Genomic DNA, 26,878 nt, shown 5'->3' with positions numbered 1-26,878 from the left:
TTAAAAGACTTTAGCCAAGTTCTTTTTGGTCTTCCTCCAATGATTCCACTCAAGACACTATCTCCCAATAATTGTCTGGAGACACCCCCTGTTATTTGAAGTTATGGAACATCCAGGTTTATTAATAACATAAAAACCAGCATACAGATAGTAGGGAGCAGTATTTCATCATATCAGTTAAATAGAGGTATGGAAACACAACATGAACTCAGTGACTTTGAGAGAGGTGTCATCATGGGCTGTCACATTGGTGATATGTCTATATGTGCCATTGCCGCTCAACTGGAGCATCCAAAATCAAAGGTTGACGATGTAATCAACAAATGGAGAGGTCAAAAATGACTGACAGGGACCAGGAGGGTGTTAAAATGGGTGGCATGCAAAAACTGGCTACAGTTGGCACAGACCATCTGTGATGAGTTCCAGATTGCCAGTAACACCATGATGAGCACAAATACTGTATGAAAAGAACTCCATTTACTGGGTTTCCACGGAAGAGTAGTGGCACACAAGCCAAACATCACAACAACGAACAAGGCAGCTTGTCTGGCCTGGTGCAAAGAGCATGGGAACTGGACAATTGACCAGTGGAAAGCAGTACTCTGGAGTGATGAACCAATGTTCACTTGTTTCCAGTCTGATGGCAAGGTGTGGAAACAGCCTGGTGAACACATGTTACCACAGTGTGTTGTACCCACAGTAAAGTTTGATGGAGGAGGAGTAATGGTGCGTGGTGCATTCAGCTGGTTTGGAGTGGAACCACTGGTCGTTGTCCATGGTTTCATGAAGGCAGCTCAGTACCTTGATATTCTGGATAATCAGGTGCTGCCTACACTGTGAAGTTTTTATGGAACAGACCTGTGTTACTATCAAAATGACAATGCCCTATACCACAAAGCTGGAGCTGTTATGGAATGAACAGATGGGTGTTAAATGATTGCCCTGACCTCGACCCCATTGAACACCTGTGGAATGAGTTGGAGAGGTAATTGAGGTCCAGAGTAGCACATCCTCGATCTGTTACTGAACTCAGCATTGCTTTGATGGAGGAATGGAGGCAAATTCTACCTGATGTCTGTAGCCCATTGGTAAAGTCTCTCTCAGAAGGGCAGGAGGTGATCAAAGGCAAAGATGGACATACTCAATATTAGGGTTTGCCTGCTGGTATCAATTGCAAATTACTTAATGTCTTGACAGTTATTGGTAGATAGTATATATTTGGTAATCTCTGAGAGGGCATTCTCTGGAAGTATCCAAGCCATCTTAATTGTTGTTTAAGAATAATAGCTGTGATATATTCTCTATAGTTCAATTCGTGTTTGATTTGCTTATTTGTTTGTGTTCTGACCAGTCTTATTTATGAGAGTCTTATTTATTTTTCTTAAGTATTTCATTTTTTATTTGAGAATATTAGATTAACTTATTGTAGTTTTAGGGATGCTGACAATATCATATTTGTTTAAATATGATATTGTTGGCATGGCACCAATGCATGGATGAACAATGGTGACAAAGACCATGTTGTAGGTCGATTTGAATTTGTGGGATTTTATTGAGTGCAGTGCATGTGAAATATATTCTTTGAGAAAATTAAAGGATGTATGGAAGGAAATTGAAACTGGAGAGAGGAGAGAGAAGGGGGAAGTGTATTAAGGGTTTCAAAAGTGAGTGTTGGGTGACAAGAATGCAGCAAATATTAGCAGAGTGGACACTGTTATTAATGTCGAAAATGCAGCCATGGAAATAGAGGAGAATGAAATGGCCATTAATAAAGAAATTGCGTGCTTGAATGTTATCTTTTATAGGACAAAGCATGAAATTGAAAAATTGCAGAGGTGGCAAGAGATTAGTGGGGGCTGAAAAGAGAAAAAAGCAGGTGAGTCAAGGGAATAATAAAGACCAACTGAACTAACAAGAAAAACAAGTTAAGGAGAAAATTATGTATGAAAATTATGTAATAAAAGTGACTAAATCGTGTTTTCTGGGTGCAAAAATTCATGTCGAAGGAAATTGTCTTGGTTGGTACAAATGATTTAAGAGGCAAGAAGTATTCTATGAAGGAAGATGTAAAGGAGTTGTTAGAACAGGCAAAATTAAAGAGTGAGAAGAAGATTGTAAGTCTGCTACCAGTGAGCCAATGAGTCTATATGTAGATTGTGCAGAAGGAATGATGTAGGATTTGCAGGTCTGTGTTTTATGGAAAGAATACTGATAGACTGCATCCAAATGCTTTAAGAGTTTGTCTAGAGAGAGAGAGAGAGAGCGTTGTTCACCAAGCATGCTGAAGTGCAAATTCAGGAAAACTTAAGCAATTAGGGTGGAAGCAGGTGAGTTTGTGTGAAGATACCCATGAAGCAAGAGAGTGTGAGAATGATGAAGTGTGGAATCTAGTCTCTCAAGCAAAAATATTGAATAGGGTAGTTAATTCAGGAAATAAAGGTGGATAGGGGCCTAAAGGGATGCAATTTCTATATACTAATGCCAAAAGTATGAGTAACAAGAGGGAGTAGTTTTTGGCATTGGTTACTGCAACCTCACCAAAAGTTCTTTCATTATGTGGTGAGTAAGCAGAAGAATGACTATGGAAGATTGACCTTAATGAGTGATGATGGTAATTAGAAGACAGAAGCAGATGAAATAGTTGAGTTACTGAGTGACCACTTTGCAAGGATATATCATCCTATTGCGGTTACTGCTTTAACATACGAGGGTGGTATGAAAGGTACCGGTACCAATGTATTCAATCTTTTAATTTTTTATAAGGTTAGAATTACATTTTCAACTTTGGCTTTTTCATTTTATACATTTAGAGGAGAGCAAGACTTTCATATTCGATAAGTGTGTTCCTCTTTGGACTTACCAAAAGGTGGCAACCCTAGAAGGATATCCAAAAAGTGTAACAACACCAGAAATCATTGATCAAGTGCACGATATGGTATTGGATGACCGGTGAGTCAAAGTGCGTGAAATTGCTGAAACTATAGGCATTTCAAAAGAACGTGCAGGATATATTTTGCATGAAGAATTGCAAATGAAAAAGCTTTGCGCAAGATGGTGCCATGCTTGCTCACAGCAGATCAAAAACGCTCTCGCACGAAAATCTATTATTACTATAAATGAGACTTGGATTCACCATTACACACCAGAATCCAAACAGCAGTCAAAACAGTGGACAGAAGCCGGTTGTTCAGTGCCAAAGAAGACAAAATCAGTTCCATCAGCAGGAAAGGTGATGATGGCATCGGCATTTTGGGATGCTAAAGGAATTTTGTTTATTAATTATCTTGAAAGGGGTAAAACAATAACCGAGTAATATTCTGATCTTTTAACCAGACTAGATGAAAAAATTCATGAGAAAAGACCCAGTTTGCAGAAGAAAAAAATTATCGTTCAAGGACAATGCAACTACCCACAAAAGTGTTTTGGCAATGGGAAAATTAAGGGATCTGCCCTATTTCCTAGATTTGTTGGCTCCCTCTGATTCTATCTCTTTCCAAAACTGAAACTCTTCCTTGTTGGTCGTCGTTTTTTCTTTGAATCAAGAGTTGCAGCTGTAGAGGGGTATTTTGCAGATCTTACTGAGAACCACTACAGGGACGGGATAATGGTGCCGGAACAGCACTGGAATAACTATATAGTCTTAAGGGAGATATGTTGAAAATAAAAATAAATTTGAAATTATAAATTGGTTTTTTCATTGTTAGGCCGAGAACATTTCAGACCACCCTCATATGTGTGACAGACACTGATGTTGGAACAGAGGCAGATGAATTAGAGGTTCTTAGGATATTGTTGAATCTCAGTGTAAATACAGCTGTGGGATTAGATGGGATATTAGCTAGGGTTTTGCAAGAAGGTGCAAAGGAAGAGGTAATGCCTTTTGACTAGACTCTTTAAGTCTCGGCTCTGGTAGAATTCTAAGGTAAGGTGGAAAGAGGGCAAAATAATTCCCTTGAATAAGGGAGGTTCTAAGACTGCAGCAGCAAATTATAGACCAATCAGTATCTCGGGCATGTAGGTAAAAGTACTAGAAAAATTGGTGTCGAAAAGAGAATTCAGGAATGGGTAGATAAAAATATGATACTATATGAGGGTCAACATGGCTTTGTGAAGGGTTGGTCATGCCTTTTAGTAATTTACTAACTTTTTATAATAGAGTAACAGCTGAGTTGGATAAAGGAAATGGCTGTACAATGATTTTGCTGAATTTTGCAAAGGCATTTGACAGAATACCACATGGTTCTTTGATATGCAAATTAGAACAAACGGGGATGGATATGACAGACACTGGTTAAGTGGATAAGAGGGTGGCTGCTGTATAATTATGAAAAAGTGTTATGTGGAGGGCAGAATCAAGGCAAAAACAGGTGACCAGTGGTGTGGTGCTGCAAGGCTCAGTCCTGGGATCATTGCTGTTTAATTTCTACATAAATGATATTGGAAACATTCAATTCCTTTCTTTTAGTGTTACACGGTGATCAGCATTCATTTTTGAAATTATGGATTCTACAACTGTGTTAGAATAACTCTTTTTATTATCCTGACGTTTCGATCTTCATATCAAGATCATCATCTGGTGCATACATAAATATACAAGACAAGCTGCGTTACATTTCAAACTGTAAGCTAGAGAAACAATGATTTGATCACATGCTACTCACTGGCATGACCTCTAGTGAAAAAAAATTTTAAAAAAATATAAAAAAAAATTACATCAAGCTAATTTAATTTTTGATTACATGAATAAATATTCTTGCTTATAGATGGTTTTCCTTCCAGTAACAGTGATGTCGTGTTTCTATTATTACAATTCTTATTTTTGATTTAAAAAAAAAAAATTATAAATTACAGCATGAATAATTATAGATTTTTTTTTTTTTTTCCCCTTAACAGTGATGTTTATTTTTCAGTATTAAAGTTGTTATTATGGATTTAGGATCCTGGATTTTCTAGAGTCCTGTTTATAGTTGTTCTTAGAGAGGAAGAATTCGTGGGACGAATATATGCCTTCCATATGTATGGGATTTTTAGACTTTCATTATTGTTTAGATTGGGATGGTTGATAATGATCTCACAAGCTTCCTTAATCAACCACAGATCATTATCAACCACCCCAATCTAAACAATGATGGTCTAAAAATCCCATACATATGGAAGGCATATATTCGTCCCACGAATTCTTCCTCTCTAAGAACAACTATAAACAGGACTCTAGAAAATCTAGGATCCTAAATCCATAATAACAACTTTAATATTGAAAAATATGATATCACTCTTAAAGGGGGAAAAAAAAAAAAATTTAAGAAGTTTATTCATGTTGTAATTTATAAATATAATATATATATATATTATATTTTATATTATATTATATATTTTTTTTTTTCCACTAGAGGTAATGCCAGCGAGTAGCATGTGATCAAATCATTGTTTCTCTAGCTTACGGTTTGAAATGTAATGCAGCTTGTCTTTATATTTATGTATGCTTCAGATGATGATGATGATCTTGATATGAAGATCGAAACGTCGGGATAATAAAAAGAGTTATTCTAACACGGTTGTAGAATCCATAATTTCAAAAAGGAAACATTCAATTGTTTGCTTATGTGGAATTAGGTATAGTAATAGTTACCAGTGCAATGTGGAGAAATGTGAAGTTATGCATTTTGGGAAAAATAGATTACAAGCCATGTATCACATTGATGGCATATCCATCCAGGAAATCAATGAAGCTAGAGATTTAGGGGTAGTGGTGGTAGACAGAGTTAAAGTTTAGAGCACATATTGCTGAGGTAGTCTATAAGATTATTTGGCTATTGAAGAGCATGTAGAGATAAGGAAGTTATTCTTCTTTATAAGGCCTTGATTTGCCCACATCTGGATTACTCCTCTCAGGTCTGGCCCCTTGAGTTTCTTGAGAGGATTCAGAGATGAGTGGCCTGCGGAACGTTCCCTATGAGGATAGATTGAGGATGTGTGGATTGCAGAAGCTGGTTGATAGTAGGAAAAGAGGGGATAAGATAGAAACATTTAAGTTGCTTAAAGGGTTTTATAGGATTGATTCCAGAGAAATGTTTCAGCACTTGGCTAGAGGGACCAGAACAAGGGGTCATCCCTGGAAGTTGAATAAAGGTGTGGTTAGTAGGGGTGTGAGGACTTGATTTTTTGCTTAGAAAGTTGTGAATGAGTGGAATGGGTTGCCAGTCAGTTGCGAGTTCTTTGTCTGTTAATGGTGTTGGAAGTTTTTCCACTTGGTTATATTACAAATTAAAGATGACAAGAAATTATATTCTTGGCTTAATCCTTTATCCAAGTGTAAGCAAACAAAGTTTGCACCTGAAGTAACTTCAGGGCTGGGCAACTCGTATATAGAGGCTTATGACTTCACATCACTTGCCTTAGTATCCTGTAATGCAAAGCACATATTCTTACAGACATGTATAATGCTATGGCTCCCACTGATGAGACCTCAATCAAGGTTGAAACCAGTCTAGGTAGTGATCCTTCCCATAATGCATAGCATTATACATCCGTAAGGATACATGGGATACTAAGGCAAGTGATGTGAAGTCATTAGCATCTGAGTTGTCCAGTCCTGAAGTTACTTCAGGCACAAACTTTGTTTACTTACATTGGGATAAAGGATTAAACCAAGAATATCATTTCTTGGCACCTTTAATTTATTTTATGTCTCTTAAAGGGTTCAAGGAGAGGTATGATAGATTGGATCTTCTGCAATGAGTCTTCGGACTCCATGGAGTTTTCCATATAATAATTTCAAATTCTCTGATGTTCTGTATTTTTTTCTTGATCGAGTCTCCATGCCATTTGCCTACACATGGCATTGTATTGTTCATACTAAAAAATATGAATATTGGATTAACCTATAAATCCATACAAATATTAGTATCTTCTTGCTCTTATATTTCACTGGTAGCTTGAGAGAGAGAGAATGCTGAGAAATTAGCTTCAAAAGACAACATGAATTACATATTATATTATCTCATGATACTGTTCTTACTATGAACTAAACCTGGCTAACTATTCACTGGATTTTTTTTTTATAAATATCACTTCTCAACTAGACCTCATCACAAGAGTTTCAGTATCCCTTTAAGGTAAGGTATGGAAATGCTTACCATTGAAATTTCTGTCACTCAGACTGTATGCCGCTATCAAAATTTTGGGAACTATAACAATTATTTTAAAATATAAATCATCAAATGCTTGTTTATTTCGCAAAAAGGAATAACTGGAGCTCTTTTAGCTCTATTAACTTTTGGAAATTGGTGGACAGCCAGTCTTCTCTTAGTTGTCCCTATTAGGTAAACTCGTGACTATTTACAAATTCTTGAGGCAAGTATTCTGACAACTGATGTTATCATATGATGATAGTGTTATATTTTCTGTTACATATTTCTTTTCTGAGTAATGTATATCACAATCCTGCTTTGTCTTTTTTTTGTTCTTTACTTAACTTTGCATTTAACTTTGTGAAATGTTGCAAATGGTCGACTGCTGCCATTTCTTTCTTTCTACTAGATCTTAGGTTCTCATTCTCTTATAGTCTAACAAATTTATTTGTTTTATGACTGCACTACTTAGATTATGCATTAAGTAAGAGATCATAAGATTTTAAACTAAAGACAAAGCAGATATTGTTAGCATTCCCTGCTTATGTTAATCTTTACCTTTAATTAGTTGTGGCTTGATCACTTAAACTTTATCTTATGTAGGTTCAATATTTTTAGGATAGTGCATTGACAGAATCAGTCCAGTGTGTTGTTCACAAACCATTTAATTAAATCAAAAGGCATTATTTACACAGTTTGATTCACATTAACATATATACACAACTGCATTACAATTCTTTATTTTCAATTCTTCCTAATTCAGACTTAGTTCTAATTTTCTTCTTTGAAAGTAATTCACAATCTAGAATATCCTGCCAGTCATATATACACCAACTGACAATAAAGCATACCTTGAGTAAACTTAATTCAATATCAGTTTACATTATCTGTTTATACTCATAAACAGACGCACTTCATGTACACTCTTGTTTGGAATTATCACATACATACGTATTTACGGTTCTCGTTCAGCACTGCCTTTTACGTGAATCTTTTGTTCACACAAAAGTGCTCCTTTTTGTTTTTCTTTCCTTCAGTATTACATAATGATGTCATGTGCCACATTATTTTAACAAATTGTGGGTTCTATGGTCGATTTTCTTGAGTTTACGGGACGAAAAACCCGAGTTTCCGGGAGGAAAAACCGGCTTGCCCATGCCAGAGATCGACTAACTCGGGAACCGGTCGAAAAAAGGCTTAGAAAAATTTCCTCTAGTCGCCGACTAGACTCGAAACCAAGTCTTCCTTCGTGCAGCCAAGCGCCGTGGCGTGTAAACGCCACATCCACTGAGCTGCACAGGCTATAGATAAATAAATATATATATATATATATATATTTTTTTTTTTATTGCTAGAGATCAGGCTAGGAAAAAGATGAATTAACTACGTAGATTTTTAGTTTACCAGTGTACAGGGCGAGAGCATGTAGCTGGTTCCATATACGCATGTATCCTTCTGATGATGACCTCGATACAGGGGTCGAAACATCAAGTGTTATTTTGTTGAAAGTTTATTTTTCACTTGGTTAGAATATAATAAAATTAGTTTAATCCTTTATCCAAGTGTGAGCAAACAAAGTTTGTGCCTGAAAGTATCTTCAGGACTGGGGTAAGGTAATGCAACACCAGGACGACTCCTTGCAAAGGTGGAGCAAGCTACTAACACTCCTATCTCAGTATCTCCCATAATGCAAAACACATCTCCTTGTGGATATGTCTAATGTTATGCATTAAGGGAAGGGCCACTACCCAGACTAATTTCGACCTTTATTGAGGTCTCTTCAGTGGGAGCCAGGCCCAAGTGGAGATACCAGCCAGAAGCATTAATAAAGTCATCTCCACCTATAGGAGTTGCCAAATGGTGTGCCACCTTTTTAATAAATTACTATGGATTTAGAGAAGGATGTTGAAAGTTTATTTTTCACTTGGTTAGAATATAATAAATTTAGTTTAATCCTTTATCCAAGGTATCTCCACTTGGGTGTGGCTCCCACTGAAGAGACCTCAATAAAGGTCGAAACTAGTCTGGGTAGTGGCCCTTCCCTTAATGCATAACATTAGACATATCTGCAAGGAGATGTGTTTTGCATTATGGGAGATACTGAGATAGAAATGTTAGTAGCTTGCTCCACCTTTGCAAGGAGTTGTTCTGGTGTTGCACTACCTTACCCCAGTTCAGGCGCAAACTTTGTTTGCTCACACTTGGATAAAGGATTAAACTAAATTTATTATATTCTAACCAAGTGAAAAATAAACTTTCAACATCTTTCTCTAAATCCAGAGTAATTTATTAAAAAGGTAGCACACCATTTGGCAACTCCTATAGGTGGAGATGACTTTACTAATGCTTCTGGCTGATATCTCCACTTGGGCCTGGCTCCCACTGAAGAGACCTCAATAAAGGCGAAACTAGTCTGGGCAGTGGCCCTTCCCTTAATGCATAACATTAGACATATCCGCAAGGAGATGTGTTTTGCATTATGGGAGATACTGAGATAGCACTGCTTGTAGCTTGCTCCACCTTTGCAAGGAGTCGTCTTGCTGTTGCACTACCTTACCCCAGTCCTGAAGATACTTTCAGGCACAAACTTTGTTTGCTCACACTTGGATAAAGGATTAAACTAAATTTATTATACAAGTGTTATTTATTAATAATTAGTAAAATAATCTTTTCAACACGTTTTTGTGTCCCTAAATTTATAAATATGAATGCTGATCACTGTGTAACCTTAAAAGAAAGAATTATTGTCATATTGCTAAGCCTTGTTAAGCTTGCTATAGGCCTGTTTTAAGGGAGTGATAAATAATAATAAATAAATTGACTTAGAAATTGTCATTTGTTACTGATTAAAATTTTGATCATGCTTAGGAAACAATCCTTTATCACAAGGAAACAATGTTGCTCTGAAAAAATATCCATCATATAATTACCAAGATTAACACGTTAACTGCTGTGATACTAATTTTTTTTCTGTCTTCACAGGCCACTGCGCTGAATCATCATATCATGTTATTCTAGTGATTATTTCACCTAACTGTGCTGTGAAAACAATTTTTTGTTTTTGTTGAGACGTTTATTCAGTGTGACACACATGCGTTTCATGTGGCCTGCAGCAAAGTAAGACTGTGCCAACAATAAAACACCACGTGGCCATGTGCGTTTCACATATAACCTATCTACCAAGTTTTGATTTCTTAGTATATTTGTTTATCGAGTTGTAGTGGCTTTGTTTTGTTTGTTTCATCATTAGCTAAGTGATATAGTGAAACAAAAAACAGGTTCTTCTTTTCATTAGGTAATTCTGATGTAAAATATTGAATGTTTGAGAACATTATTATTTTTGTAATAATATGGGTGACTATGAGAGACATCAGCAAGGATTGCAAAAACTTTTGGATGAATTGATGTCCGAAGAAGAAGACCGTTCTTTCAAGGGCTCATCTGATGATGCAGAATACAAGCCAAGTGAAGCAGCTCATCATCTTCAGATAGTGAAAGACCGCCTCTTGAAAAAAAAAAAAAAAACACTGCCAGATGTTCTTCCTGTTTTTCCATCTTGTTCCTCATCCACAAACGCGCCTACTGAAAACTTTTACAGACGACCGCATCACAGAAGCTATTGAGAATGTTGTGAGTAATTTCTACCTAAACGATTCCTCAAAAAAAGAAAATGAAGATGAATTACTTTCTTTGGTGTGGCACGACCTTAGAGGGTCGTTTGTCATAAACTCTTATTTCCTCTATAAAGACTGGTAGAAACATATCAATAACTGCTTTTAGAGAGCAAGTTGCCGAATCTTTGTTAGGTCTGTCTAAAAATAATCAAGAACGTCAATCCCAGAAAATGAATAAACATATGTTGGCAGATATGGATACATCCAACAGGCGAAGATGTGTTGTTTGCTCTAACAAAATATCAACAGAAAGTGGCAGAAATGTTGCAGCTAAGAAAGTATCGAACTTCTCGGTGGAAATGTGACCAGTGTGAAAAATATTACTGTGTGACATGCTTTTGCGAAGCCCATGATTGCACCCTTTAGCAATTAGCTTTTATTTTTTCATTTATTGACTAAAAATAATAAAAAAGTTTCATTTATTGTTTTCAAGCTGAAATCAAAATAGCTTTCGTTTCTTGCCTTTTTGAAATAAATACTTCAATTTATTTCCTTTGTTTTATTGAAACACTTGCTAAAAATATATACATATATTTTCTTATTTTGATACATGAAAAATTTCAAGTATTTTGATGGGCTAAGCTCGGTTTCTAGTGCACCAGGCTATGCTTATATACAGCCCATGCATTAAAAATGGATGCTGTGAAACAGATATGTATCACACGGTGGTAGAGGAAAGTGCATGTGTGGGGCACACTTATTGCATATGGCAGTCATAGTGTTAACGTGCACAAAGGAACTTATTTTCATACGCCATAAACCTTTCATTTATAACATGGATGATAGCAATATTGGTAATGATGATCAAGCTGTTGCAGTTGTCTGGACCTAAGCAGTGTTATTTTTCTTTCAGATTTTTAAGTGAATTTTACTCATGAAACTTAAACCTATTTATACATTTTTGTATAATGGATGGGTTAGAGATTAGATAATCCAGGAGGTCTGCTATAGAGAACAAACATACCACTTTTTCAAGTGACTGGCCTCTAGTCAGTAGGATGATGGTATCGCACTGGGAACAAAATTCATAGACACCTATAAACAAACATTCATGCCCTCATTTACAATCAAAACCATGACCTAATGATTGGTTTGAAAGTGAAAGCACCATCTACTCAGCCAACTTAGGATTGCTAATGATGTAGTCACATATACCTGACTCTGACAAAACAATCAAATCTCATTCTGTGAGTTATTTTAAATATTTTTTTAATTACTTAATGGTCCCATACTCGCCATCAATAATTTTGATACTTTGACAGATGTTCGGTTGATTGGTATAGTGAATTCCTTAGAGCACAGACCTACTGACATGAAGTGTTCCCTAATGGAGACATTCCAGAACAATGTGCTGTATGGCAAAACACATGTTTAGCAAACCATGTGTAATATGCCATACCGTATGTAATGTCCTAACAATAATGTATTGGTCAGTGCCCAGTATAGGTTCTGATTCTGGATAGTGGAAACCATGTCACATGAAGGAATTTCCTGACTTTGTTTGCATTGTATATGTAGTAGCCATCTACTCACATGGTACCACAGGAATTGCAACTCAGTGGATCAACACACACACACACACACACACACACCTTTAACATAATGTTAATTGGCATGCTTCTTATTCCACAGGAGCCACAAGATATTCTCTCTTCACTGAAGAAAGGATGTCTTGTGGCTCCTGTGGGCCTCTTGCTTTGGAACCCAATATACAGGGTGTTCGGGATAAATTTGACATATTTATAATTAATTATATTTTTCCGTAAGTTACATGTATTAACACACACTTCTCTTCATTTAAAAGTTTGGACCCTTCTTCATTCATATACAAGATGTCAGAAAGGATGGATAGCTGGAACCCACCTGAATCATCGAAGAGAATAACTTGTAGCATGATGATTCGTGCCCGCCATCAAAATAAGGATATTACGACTGCTGCCCAATGCTCCCTGAATACAGTAAAAACAATCAGGCATGAACTAGAGACTTACAATGGTGACTACGAGGATGTAGCAAGAAGAAAGATCCCTAGCAGACGATCTGATTGCGTTCGTACAGCAGAATTCCTCGCAAATCTGCAGGAACAGGTGTTGAAGAACCCTGGCATTGGAATTCGGGCTTTGTTCGTGGAGTTGCTAACTGTAGTCAAGCCCTGGATAACAAGGGTAGCCAATGGTAGGCCGTATGTATGGCAGCAGGATTCGGCCCCTTGCCACACCTCTGGGAAAAGTCAAAAATGGTTGTCTGAAAATTTCTACGACTTCACCAGTCCAAATGTTTGGCCTCCAAACTCCCCAGACCTTAACCCCATGGATTATTTTGTATGGGGCGCAGTTGAAAAAGACACCAATCGCACTTCCAGTAATACAAAAGCCCAGTTAATGGATAAAATTAAAACAGTTTTTGCGGCCCTTCCCAGGGAGACTGTAGCATCAGCTTGTTCGAGGTTCCGAAGCAGAATTGAAGCTGTGATCGATGCTAATGGTGGTTATTTTGAGTAAATCTTGTTGATAGTATTGTAATTAACTCTGCCTGTAATGTTTTTTTGTCAATTCATTAAATTTAATAGATACAAAGAAGATTTTCTTTTTCCTTACGAAACTGTCAAATTTATCCCGAACACCCTGTATATGGCACAACAGAAACCATGAATTGTTAGACCACTACACCCTTTTTACATGTAATAATCCACAGTGTTATTACTTTGGATATTGTTCATATATTCTCTCTTTCCCTTCATGTCATATTGTGATGTTAACAGCAATGTCACTTGTTTACCTATTCTAGAGTGTTGCATGCTTCATCTGTTATGAGCATCTACTTTCTGTGCTTCTTTACACTTTTATCAGCATCACTTGGTAATGATGCTCTTGATTCTTCATGTTCGAGGATTAATGAATGGAGCAAAACAGCACTAAGAAAGGATTAAAATCTTTAATTTTTCCAATATTTCATCTTGGTCACTGAGACACAGTCATGGATTACAATATGAGACTTAACACACACACACACACACTTTAGGAAATTTTATACAACCATATTTATTTAAATTAGGTTGATTTTTGAGAGAAGCTGCAGATTCCAAAAATAATCTTTTTTACTGCGATGGAGCATGGTCCGCAATGCCCAGTTGACCATACTTATGACTGAAGATGTATTTTTTTGTGTTCCATATGGATGTTAGCTGATCTTCCTGTCTGTCTATAGTAGGTCAACTTGAAGGAATAGGGCATTTTTGTTTACTCCAGGCATAGAGAGAGGAGGAAGATGATCTTTAGTAGAATGTATGAGGGTATCAAGCTTTTGGTGGGGCTTGAAAGCCATGCAGAGATTGTATTTTCTTAAGATTCTTGCTATTTTTTCTGAAGAGAGGGTTGAGGATTGGGGGAAGAATTGGTTATTTTTTGATTTTGTGGGAACTGTAGCCATTAGATAAAGTGTGATGTATATGATTAAGTTCTGCTGTAAGAGAGAACAAAAGTTATAGGCTCTTAGTTAATGTTTTAATGATACTATAATGTTGAGAGGTGTGATGAGAAAGTTTGTGAATGTATCTGCTCAAAGATAATGGTATAGTAATCACCAGAGCTGATAAGGGGAGTGCTACTGTTATTCTTAATACCAGTGAATACAATAGAAAAATGGACATCCTCAGACTCCTCCACCTACAGACCTTTAGATTGCAATCCACCTAAATCACTCAGATCAAAATATGAAAAAAGTCTGCTCAAAAAGGTTTCTTCTTGTCTCCTGAAATCACAAAAACTCAGTCTTCATTTCTTCCCCCCCCTTTATTATATATGGATTACCTAAGATACACAAACTCATTTCCCTTCTTAAGATCTCTAGTAGATGCTACAGATTCTCCCTGCTATAAATTAGCAAAAAACAGTTAGTAAGCTCTCTTACCCCCTGTCCCCCTCACTGATCATACTACTTCCTATATATATAAAACTATGCATTTTAAAACTTCCATTGAGAATTTAAGGTTAAATGATACTGATATTTTAGTTAGCTTTGACATCACTTCACTGTTCACCAATATTTGCTTAAATCACAACTTATTACTTTAAAAATGAGTTTTTCCTCCTGATATCAAAAGATCTCTTTTCTGTTGCTAATCCATTCTGGATATTTCTCTTGGAAGTACAAAATTTGTAAACAGAGGGTACCTCTATCTGGTATTCCCCCCCACCCCCAACTTTTTATGGAATATTTTGAAAAATAAGATCTTGACTTGGCACCCTCTCAGACCTTCTATCTGATCAAGATATGTTGACAATATGTTTTCCATTTGACCTCATGGCCCAGACACATTAGATTCTTTCATCTCTCTCTCTCGTCAATAGTTTTCACTCTAGAATCCACTTTATCATGGAAAAAGAAACTAATAATAGTTTAGCCTTACTATTGAGTAGGTAACCTTTCCTTTTCAGTATACAGGAAGCCCACCCACACAGGCAGATACATTCATAAACTTTCTCTTCATCCCAACCCCCCTTCCTTTCAACAATATGGTGTCATTAAAACACTAACCTTAATCATACACCACACCTAATCTAATGGCTACAGTTTCCATAGTATCAAAAAATAACCAGTCAACTTTCTGTACAGAAAGATTACAGTAATGCTATCATTCTGTATGTCTGAGGCACTTAAGAAAAAAATAATCAGAATCTTAAAGAAATACAATCTCTGCACAACTTTCAAGCCTCACCAAAAGCCTACTACTGTCATATATTATACTAAAGATCATCTCTCTCTTCTCTCTGTGCCTGGAGTATATAAAGTGCCTTGTTCCTGCAAGTTGGCCTATTATGGACAGACAAGATCTGCCAACATCCTCTTGGAAGAACACAAAAAAATACATGTGCATTCATGATTGGTCAATCAGGCCTTGCAGACCATGCTTTACATACAGTTCATAGAATCAACTGGTCATTTTTGACTAGTTGATTCTATTCAACTAGTCAAAATAGAATCTTCTTTTTTTCAGTTTTCAAAAATAGTCTTTCTTCAACTGTAGAAAGACTATTTTTGGAATCTGCAGCTGCTCTCAAAAATCAACCTAATCTAAATAAACATGGTTGCATCTCTCTCGGATCTCCTCGTGACCTTCCTGATGATGCTTCGCAATTTCTTTCTACCCTGTGCTTCTCTTATTGCCTGTTCTAGTTTAAGTCCAGTGATTCTTGATATTTGGTCAATCCACCTGTTGGGGGGAGGGGATTTCTTCTTTTTCTTTTCCCACGTGGTTTACCCTGGATGATTTATTTTTTTCAAGGCAGTTGCCTTCCCATCTACATATCTGTCCAAAATATTGCACTATTCTCTTGTCAATTGTGTTTATCAGTCTTGTGTGGTGGATATTCAGTTCTTCTAGGATACTTTTGTTTTTATCTGTCCAAGACACTCTTAACAATCTTCTCTAGCACCAGAGCTTGAATGTCTCAATTCTTCTCCTGTAATCTTTTTCATTGTCCAAGACTCAGAGGCATAGAGAAAGATCTAAAAAACTAACGTTTCTACAAGCCTTAATTTTGGTCTTTTTGGTTTTATGTGCCTGTCTTTCCAGATCTTAGTTAAATCAGTCATGGCCTTCTTAGCTAGTGCTACACTTCTTTTTTTGTTATTATCACTCCAAAGTTGTTGAAATTGTTGACAATTTCAATTCCTTTTATATCTATCTCTTCTGCATTGTTTAAAATCATTATTTTGGTTTTATCTTGATTTACTCGTAAACCATGGCTTAAGCTTTCCCGTTCTAATTGATTTAGGATGGATTTTAATTCCTGCTCGTTTGTTGCTATTATCACTGTGTCATCTGTGTATCATAGGTTAGTGATTGTTCAGCCATCTAATTTAATGCCTCCATTCCACTTTTCTCTACAGAAAGATCAACCTAATCTAAATAAACATGGTTGCATAAACTTTCAAAAATATGGCAAACACTAATTACATTCCAGGCCGTCAACAGGTCCCACAGAGGGCACTCCAACTAGTTAGGACTGTAGTCGTCTTCCATCCATGTATTTCACTTAGTTTTGTGTTGTTTTTGTGTGCAGTGAAATAATACACTGGTAATGCAATATCTTAGTTCTCTGACTGTAATTTGAAACATTACTACCACCACCACCACCACCTATTATGCTCAGCAGCAGGTAGAGGAATTCACGTGATTGTTCATTTTGTGTACATATTAACAGCTGTGTTAATAAAGTATTTCATATCTGAGGTTGTGATAACTGATGCCTGAACCAAAACAGTTGTGCTGTTTTTATTACTTTTTTTTTAACACTGTACTAACTACAAAAGCTAAGGATGAACTGCATTTTTACTTATATATGAAAAAATTTTCATGACTACAGCCAAGAGTACATTAGCCCATTGGTGTGTTGTCTAATTTTTATGGATACAACGCCACTGGAAATGTGATCCACAAGCTGGGATAAAGGGATGCAGACGTCTTACCACAGTTTGTCGAGATATCCATGTGCCTGTGCTTGAATGGAGCTGACCTGCTGTGGTGTCGAATATGTTTTGCTGTTATAACCAAAAATCTGTCTTCATGCTCGGTGTTAGAGTGAGGGCGGCTTCTTAGCAAATGTCCAGAACACTTTCCACTGGTTTGAAATGCTGCCCAGAGCCTGGATACAAGGCTATGTAAGATTCTAAACTCTGGCAATATCAGTAATTCTGTGGCCTTCAAGCTTTCCAATCATTTTTCTCCACATGAAATCATCTAGATGTCTTTGAGAAATTACAAGACATCCAAGTTTGCAGTTTTATTCCTTCATGAAAAGAGCTTCCTTCAAACACAGTTCACTTAGTGCAGCCTTTTGCCTTTTATCTTGTTGAGTTTTACCCTTTGTATACAATTTCAAAATTTGAATGTGTACCTGCTTTCTACTTTTGAAATGGACATCAGTGTATATTTTTTTTAAATAACTTTCGTTATTTAAAAAAATAACGAAACCTGTGGTGAGTTCATAATTAGAAGAAACACACGTTATTTAATTGTAAATATTTACAATTAAATAACGTGTGTTTTTTAATTGTAAATTTTTTACAATTAAAAAACACTGTGGTTTATACGTGTGTTTCTTCTAATTAGTGTATATTTATACTACAATATATAATTGGCATGTTCCTTCTTCCTCTCTGGATGAGGTTAATAATTGAAGTCCAGTTAGAGTGCATGTTTATCCTCAAAATTTTTCATTATTAGGTAGTCAGTAAATCAATGCACCCCCAAACTGTCATCACTTATCCTAGATCTAACAACACTGATTATATTTGTATTACTTTTAGTTAATACTGAGAGTGGAAGCTTGCTCTTTAAAGTTTAAGCAGTTTTTCAGGTTTCTAGTTAAGGAGAAAATAAAATAACTTGGCTGAACTTTTATTGCATATGTGAAAATGTTTGTCTAAGGTTAATTTGCCATTTAAAAAAAGTTTTTAAAAGAAAACAGCTTTTACTGAATTAACTGGTCAGCCACTGTTATTACACAATTTAAATTTAATGTACTGGAATTTTTATTGTTAAAATCAATATAGATATGTATATATTTCATTTATTTTGTATAATAAATTTTAAATTCCATTCATTTGCCTGATAAAAGAAAAAAAAATATTTTTAGCAAGCAATTTGTAATGACTTATGGAGACTTAAGGACCAAAGAGCATCGTTCCTGGGGCTTTAGCCTCTAATTATTTTTATTCCTTCATTTTGCCTATGTGCATGTTTCAGTTTTTATGGTGTATCAGTAGTGATGTCTCCAACAGATGAAATATTGGAATTATTAAACCATTCTTCAGTTTCTTTGCCTCATTTCCATTAAAATATCAACCTATTTATTTATACTTAAAAGACCAGTGCACTGAATCCCATTGAATATTCTAATGGGAATTCTTATCAAAAAATATATATATATGTCATTTTAATGGTATGTGCTTTTATCATTAGCATACCTTCTGAACTTGATGTATATCAATTTTATATAAGAATTGGTGTTTATTAATTTTACATTGTAAAATTAGTAGCATGCTTTATATTTTATTCTGTACTAAATATATTTTTAGTACATTCCTTGAATTAATTTATATTTTAAAAGACTTAACATATATTTTAGCTACTTTTATACTTTTTAGAGTGAACCACCAGTCAAAAAAAGAAGAACAGCTGAAGATTTTTTTACGTTTTGTGAATTCATTTTAGAGTATGAAAACTACGATGCATTGAAGAAAAAAGTTAGTATTTTAGTGTTTCTCTTTTATTAAGTTTTGTGCTTTTAATTCAATAAATGTTGATGTTGAAAAAAGCATGCAATTTATGATTATATAGCATATAAGAGATAACAGGAGAATAGAAAAGACATAATCAAGAGCTCTACCAATTATATAGATCCCACTACTAACTGACAAAATCAGAGCTTACATACTGTGATTTCTTGGAGACATGAAAAGAATGGGGTGTGACAAAAATCTTAAATAAGCATTCAAGATTTATGTTATTACATTATATTGGAAAATTTGGTAGACGTTACAAATTTCAGGACTGCATAGATAGGAATATAATATTTTATAAGAGGTAATATGGTTTTGTGAAGGATAGGTCTTGCCTTCGTAATTTGGTTACTTTTTAATAATAGTGACAATGGAGTTGGATAAGGGAATTGACTACTCAGTGATACTGCTAGAATTTGCAAATGCATTTGACAGGATTCTACATAGAAATCTGTGTTACATAAATTGTAGAAAGTGGGGAGGTGCGCAGGATGAAATGTTTAGTAGGGTGTTGCTATAGACCTGATAATGTGGAAGCCAGTGAGAAGGAAATGTTTAGACAAATTGGTCTGGCTAATAAGAAAAGGGTGATCATTATGGGCAATTTCAATTATGGTGCTATAGGCTGGAAAGAGACAGTATCAGGAACCAAAGAGAATAAATTTTTTGAGTTTTTAACGGATAACTACCTTAAGCAGTACATAAAGAGGTAATTTGAAGGTCTTGGATTTGATTATTTCATCAGAAGATATTGTTGTCAATGTAGTGTCACATTTTCCTCAGCTGGTGAAAGTGACTTTTGTGAGAAAAGGTTATATGTGGAACTATAAGGTAGGTGATTATAACAAACTCAGGAGGTAGCTTGTAGCAATATCATGGCATGGAAAGGAAATTAGTGCTGCTTGGTGTCTACCTAGGAAGTATCTAGCAGAGGCAATGACTGAGTGTATTCCAAAGGTCAGGAAATTACATAAGGTAGATGTAAAATAAATCACTGAAGATTGCAATCTGGAAGAAAAAGGCATTGTGGAGCTAATCATTTACATAAGGAGTACAAAGAGTAAGCAAGAAAGGTGACTCACTTAGTAAGGATAGCAAAAGTGTGATATGAGCAGCAGTTAGCAAATTTCTCCAGCAGAAGGAAGAATGATTATGGGAGAATGATAAACACTTAGGAGGATATAACAAGATGTTTAATGAGTAGTTCCTTAAAGTATTCTATCCTTGTGATTTTAATATAATGCAGAACTTGAGCAGTGGGAATAGGGGAGGAAACTGATGGTTAGTGAACAGGAGGTAAATGAGGAATTGAGTAAACAATGTCAACAAGGCTATGGGACTTGATGGTATATCACTGCATGTCTTGAGGGAATGTTCCAGGGAGTTAACAGCTTTAACATACATTTTTAACACGAGTCTTAGATTAGTCCAGGTTCCAAAGATGTGGAAAGATGGCAAAATTGTTCTGCTTCATAAAGGGTGATAAGGCTACGAATTATACATGTTGGAGGTTTAATAGAATATTATCAGCACTGAGAAAGGATTAAAACTAATTTTAATACTTCCAATATTTCGTCTCTGTCACAGAGATGGATCTTCAGGGATTACAAAAAAACATTTTGTAACAACACACACACACACAAAACAATTCAATAGTGAGTGAAACTAAAGTCTTATATAGGTAGTGGGCCCTCTATTTGCATTTGCAGGTGACATAGGATGTAAAGAGGGATCTCTGATAATTAATGTTTCACAAATTTTGGGAAGTTTAATGCAATCATATTTGTTTAAATTCAGTTGATTCCTGAGTGCAGATGCAGATTCAAAGAATAGTCTTTCTTTTTTGAATTTACTATGGTGGAGCATGGTGGTTTTTTTAAGGAGATCCTGTGGGTTGTATCCAAAACATGGTTTGCAAGGCCATATTGACCATAATCGTGATTGCAGATGTATGACTTATGTTCTTCTAACTGGATGGTTACTGATCTACCTGTCTGTCCGAAGTAAGCCAGCTTACATCAGCGGCCATCTGGTTAGAAGAACACAAGTCATACATCTGCAATCACGATTATGGTCAATCTGGCCTTGCAGACCATGTTTTGTATATAACCAGTGGTGTACTATAAGGGGCTTGCTTGAGCCCTTTGTTAAATTTTTCTCAAATTTGCGAGCCCCTTGTTCTTCTTGTTTACTTTTTTTATTTGAAATATATTAAGCGACAAACTCATACGGTAACCACATGAGTTACCGTGTGAGTTTTTTATTTTTTCAAAAAAAAAAAAATTATTGTTATTATTATTATTTTTTTTTGAAATGTATTAAGTGACAAACTCATGTGGTAACCATATGGGTTACCGTGCCGAATAAACAAAAATTAATTTATTCGGCAGTGTATAGATTATTTTGAATTATTGTTTCAACTCCTCTATTACAAATGTGCCCAAGTTTGAAAATAAAATAAGCGTATGCACTATCTTTACCCTTCTCCTTTCTGGTAGCCAGTATGGTAAAACCAGTAGCCAATCAAATGTTTCATAAAAGATAAAAGATTTCCTTCTTATTATATTTTGATAGTTAAAAATGTTTTTCTTGTGTAAGATAAATTAACACAGTTGATTCTATGCAAATATTTCATGTTTTGATCACGTGAGCTATGGAAAAAAAAATTTCCATAGCTCAACATTGGATACAATCCACAGGACTTCCTGGAAAAAAACCACCATGCTCCACTATAGTAAATTCAAAGGAGAAAGACTATTCTTTGAATCTGCATCTGCACTCAGGAATCAACCGAATTTAAACAAATATGGTTGCATTAAACTTCCCAAAATTTGGGAAACATTAATTATCAGAGATCCCTCTTTACATCCTAGGCCACCTGCAAATGTCCATAGAGGGTGCACTACCTAGATAGGACTTTAGTTTCACTCACTATTGTATTGGATTACAAAATATTGGAAGTATTAAAATTAGTTTTAATCCTTTCTCAGTGCTGATAATATTCCATTAAACCTCTAACACGAATTCTTCACAGCATTTAAGCCTGAACACACGGCTTCGAATTATAGGCCAGTAATCTTGTCTGGAGTTGTGGTCAAGGTGTTGGAGATGCTAGTGAGGACAACGATTCAGAAGTGGGTGGAGAGGATACAGAGAAGAGTGGGCAGGTCTGTGGAATGCTCCCTATGAGAATAAACTGAACTGTGGTCTCTCAAAAACTAGCTCTTAGGCATAAAAGAGGAGGTATATGATAGAAGCATATAAGTTATTGAAGCCTGGAGCAGATTGTGGTACAGACCATCAGCTAGTAAGAGAGGCATAAAAGAGGAGGTATGATAGAAGCATACAAGTTATTGAAGGGGTCCTGGAGCAGATTGCGGTACAGACCATCAGCTAGTAAGAGCCAAAGTAAGACTAAGACTGCGAAAACTTCCAGGTCGGGCACATCCCACTAGATTGGATGTTAGAGTAATTCCTAGTGGATTCACAGAAGAAACATCGACTCGGCTGGATGATTTTTTGGAGACCAATGAGGAGAACTCACCAGAAATACTTTGGGAAGGAGTCAAGATGATAATACAGGATACAGCAAAGAAGTATTTCAGCCCAATAAGAAGACCAAGAGACCCATGGATATCAGATTCAACATGGAAACTAATCAAAAGAAGGTGGTTGGAAAAACAAAGAGACACAGGGACTGAAGAATACAAAAGATTACATAGAGAAGTCAGAAGAGCCATTAAGCAGGACAAGAAAAAGTTCTATACTAATAAATGTGAAGAAATAGAGTTCCAGATGAGAAGGCACAATTATAAAAGAATGTTTTATTGAGTTTGTGACTTAAAGCACAAGTTTAAGCCTAAATTGAATGTCATCAAAGACAGGAATGAAGCATTACTAACAGAAGAATTGGAAATCAAAAACAGATGGAAAGAATACTGAGGAACTGTACAGCAGAGTGGATAAAGAAAATGTGGAGCCCTCTCACCAGGAAAATTTTGATTTGGAACCTCCTCCACTTAAGCATTAAGTTGAAAGAGCAGCTTAACAGCAATAAGGTCCTAGGTACAGATGAAATCCCAGCAGAGTTGATTAAGGCCACAGGGGACGGAGAGATAAGAGTGTTTCATAGATTGATTACAAGGATATGGGAGACAGTATATGATGGCCTAGAGAATGGAAGAAGTCAGTTTTCATACTACTACATAAGAAAAGTGATATGAAGGCATGCAAGAATTATTGAACTATTAGTTTAATATCTCATGCAATTCATTGAAGATCATGCTAAATAGGGTTGAGGCAGAGATGCCTGAGGAACAAGCAGGTTTTAGGAAAGGTAAGAGCACCAGAGATCAGATCCTTTGCCTTAGACAGATCATAGAAAAATATAAAGAATTCAGACTCCCTCTGGTAATGTGTTTCTTAGACTACTCTAAAGCTTTTGACTGTATTGAGCATGTGAAACCGTGGGAAGTAATGAAAATGGGTTTTCCTCAACAGACTATCAGGTTGATAGCCAACTTGTATAAGGAGCAAGAAGCCATGGTAAGAACAGGTGTTGGATTAACTGACTGGCTTCAAGTTGGAAAAGGAGTTAGGCAAGGATGTTTACTTTCCCCCTCACTTGTTTAGTATATATGTGGAGGAATCGTACGTGAAGCATTGGATGCACTCAGGACAGGAATTAGGATAGGCGGTAGATTGATCAGTAATCTGAGGCATGCCGATGATACAGTACTCCTTTATAATAACATGGAAGAACTAGGACTAATTCTTGACAAAGTTAACAAGATCAGTAATAACAGAGGACTTGAACTCAATCCTAGCAAGACAAAGATTATGGTTCTCAAAGGAAATACAAACAGAGAAGCTCTTGAGTAACAAGTGTACCTTAATGGAGAAAGAATTGAGGAAGTCAGCAAGTTTGAGTACCTGCGATACATTATTAATGTGAAGAATTGCTGTTCAGAAGACGTCAGAAAAAGGTTAGGAATGACTAAAACAACGGTCAGAGACCTGTCTAAAATCTGGAAGGATGGATCTGTCTCCATGGGAACAAAGTTGAGGATTTTGGATGCAGTTGTTTTTCCAACAGCGACTTATGGATGTGAGACTTGAAACCTAAAGAAGTCAGATAAGGATATCATATACTGAAAGGCGTATAAATGAATGGGTGTTAGAAAAGATTAGTAGAACTTTATGGCTCCTTAAGGATATTGACAGAAGAAAGTTAAAATATTTTGGACACACAGAAAGGATGGAAGGGGGACTTCTCAGAACAGCAATAGAAGGTAAAGTTCCTGGAAAAAGAGGCAGGGGTAGACCACCAATTAGATGGATGGATGGTGTGTGTGGAGTGACTGATCTTCAGAGAGTTGGTGCCGTCAGAAAAGCAAACAATAGGACTGCATGGCGAGGCCTGGTGTGGCACATCACCGAGCATCGGAGTGACCATACGGCATCTGTCGATGCGCAGTGAATGATCTGATCTGAAGGGGTTTTATAGGTTTGATGCTGAAGATTTATTCAGTACATGACAGGAAGGGAGAAAAAAGAAGTTACTAGAGGAAATTTTGTAAGAGTGTGGTTAGCAAGGGTGTCTACGGACACCCTTGTCAGTGAATGAGTTTAAGGAGAGGTATGATAGGTATTGTGTGAATAATGGATCTCCTGTGATGAGTTTCCTGACTCCATGGAGATATCCCTATAATAATAATAGGGATATTTCCATGGAGTGGGTGAGAACATTCAGACAAGCAGACTTATCTGAGATAGGAATCCTGGATTGGACTGGACAAGGTTTAGGACAGAAGAGTGTGGAAGGAGGTGGTAGTAATGATTTAATAATTATGGTTCATGTTTGAATAAGTGTAATGAAGATGAACTCCATTATGGAATCCAGTAATTATCTTCCTTTTTTAGACCTCATTACTCTGACATTGGATGGTAGTCTTTTTTTCTCTCTCCACAGTAAAAAAAGTAATACAAGAAGATCCATTGAGTTTCCTATTCCAAAAGCACTCCATCTTTATACTCTTACTTTGTTGTACAGAATCTTTCACAACACTGCTTGCCTGGTTGGTGCAATTGGTAGGACAAATGGTCATGAGGTTAGTTACGGATAACCTAACCTCCTAATTCAACATGATAGGCTGCAAGTTCAAATCTTGTGTAAGACATAATTGTAAAACTCGCACCAGAGCTTTGAATTAGCACAAAGCTTCCAGAGTGCAGGTGTCTTGTCTCCACTCCCCCATAAATGGTACTAACATACCATAAATTGATCAACCAACCTCTCGTGTATGTCTAACATAAAAAAAAAAAAATTCATTCTAATAGTTATGTTTTGATTTCTCATTCTGTTTTTCCCATAAAAAATTAGTAACATCAGATATAATTCTTTACTTCCTCAGTAAGATTTCCCAAGTATTATGACAATAATACTAACCCTACATCTACTTGTTAGTGTTCTTTACTATAGATCAAATACACTGGTTTTTCACCATATTTTGCAACATATCCCTCAACCCATAACCCAGCATTCTGATTCCAGATGTTATGCTAAATCTTCACTTTGAAACAGCAAAGCTTAATGTTCTCTCCTCTCCTTATCTAAGGTATTTAAACTATCCTTAAGGAACGTGACATCAACAAATAACTGCAAAATACCTCTGCTTGTCAAAACTTAGAATGTTATGTATAACGAGGTCCTATCTCTGTCACATGCATAACACAATCAGATTGACTAGTCAAGCCAAAGAACATTCAAGGAAATCACCATCAAATTCCTGATATATACCCTCAAGGGATATGATAGTACTACATGAAAAATTTACATCATTACTAACTTCCTGTCTACAATTTTCCTCCAAATCAGTCTGTTAGATGTCAGGACTCCAAAATTATCAGATCTTATATTTCTATCTTCTAAAGCACTTTATACTGTATCAGTCCACCTATGTCTTTCTCTGAGTCTTTTTCCTGCAAACCTGGCAGAGAACACTTGTTTTGCTAATCTTTCCTCTCCCATTTTGTATAAGTGACCATACCACCTGAGATTAGCTCTGCTAACACATTCCTGGATGCTGACAGTGGCAAGTTCTTTCCTAATATCCTCGTTTTTAATATAATATTGCCATTGATGCCATCTGTTCCCTAATCTTTCTTAGGACTCATATCTGCGGTCTTTGATCAAGTGTTTACTTCTCACCCAGCTCTCAGATCCATACACTAGTGGCCAAAATTGTGGAAACCTTTTGGAAAAAGTGTATTTTTGAGGTTTGATGGCTCATAACACCACTGTTTTTGGTGTAATACCATAAAATTATATATCAATGGAAAGATAATTTAATCAAGAATGTAATGCAACAAAGCTTGTTCAATTATCTGTATTCTATGAAAAGTTATAGCCAAATAACCAGAAAAAAAAAGCACAACTTGCTTAGGTTGATATGAAGTAGCTTTCCTTCATTTGAATGTAGCCAATGAGCATGAGTGTTTAGAGAGCCAATCAGGTGTCATCTTGTTTTGGCAATGAGCCAATAAGGTCACAGTAGGATTCGGCTATTGATGTCATGTATTGGAGCTGAGAGGAGGACATTTGTCAGTGTGTTATGTGATTGCTATCAATTTGGTTGAGTTTTTTTGTGTTCTTTCATTTAGTGAGCTTGTAAAACGTAATAAAATTAAAGAAATGGCGCAAAGAGTTGACTGGTCACCCAAAAAGCGATGTAAAATAGTACTATTAAGTGAACAAGACTACAGTTATGAAGAAATTAGAAGAAAAAT

At 36.1% G+C, this 26,878-nt stretch overlaps 1 protein-coding gene across 3 annotated transcripts in view; it reads left to right on the top strand.

Annotated features, from left to right (window-relative positions):
* The window catches only part of LOC150101177 (PHD finger protein 20-like), a 52,721-nt gene that overhangs the window by 15,875 nt on the left and 9,968 nt on the right, over positions 1-26,878 (top strand). For all 3 annotated transcript variants that reach the window (XM_090401666.1, XM_090401667.1, XM_090401665.1), the window contains exon 3: positions 18,956-19,054. In XM_090401666.1, coding sequence (XP_090257792.1) covers positions 18,956-19,054 — 99 coding nt within the window. The remainder of the gene's footprint in view (positions 1-18,955; positions 19,055-26,878) is intronic.

This window comes from Typopeltis vanoorti, chromosome 12 (assembly GCF_054136105.1).
Source record: "Typopeltis vanoorti isolate ZY-2024b chromosome 12, IOZ_Tvanoo_1.0, whole genome shotgun sequence".
In the NCBI taxonomy this organism is placed as follows: domain Eukaryota; kingdom Metazoa; phylum Arthropoda; class Arachnida; order Uropygi; family Thelyphonidae; genus Typopeltis; species Typopeltis vanoorti.
The sequence above is the reverse complement of the archived record's forward strand: the minus strand, read 5'-3'. Positions and strand labels throughout refer to the sequence as shown.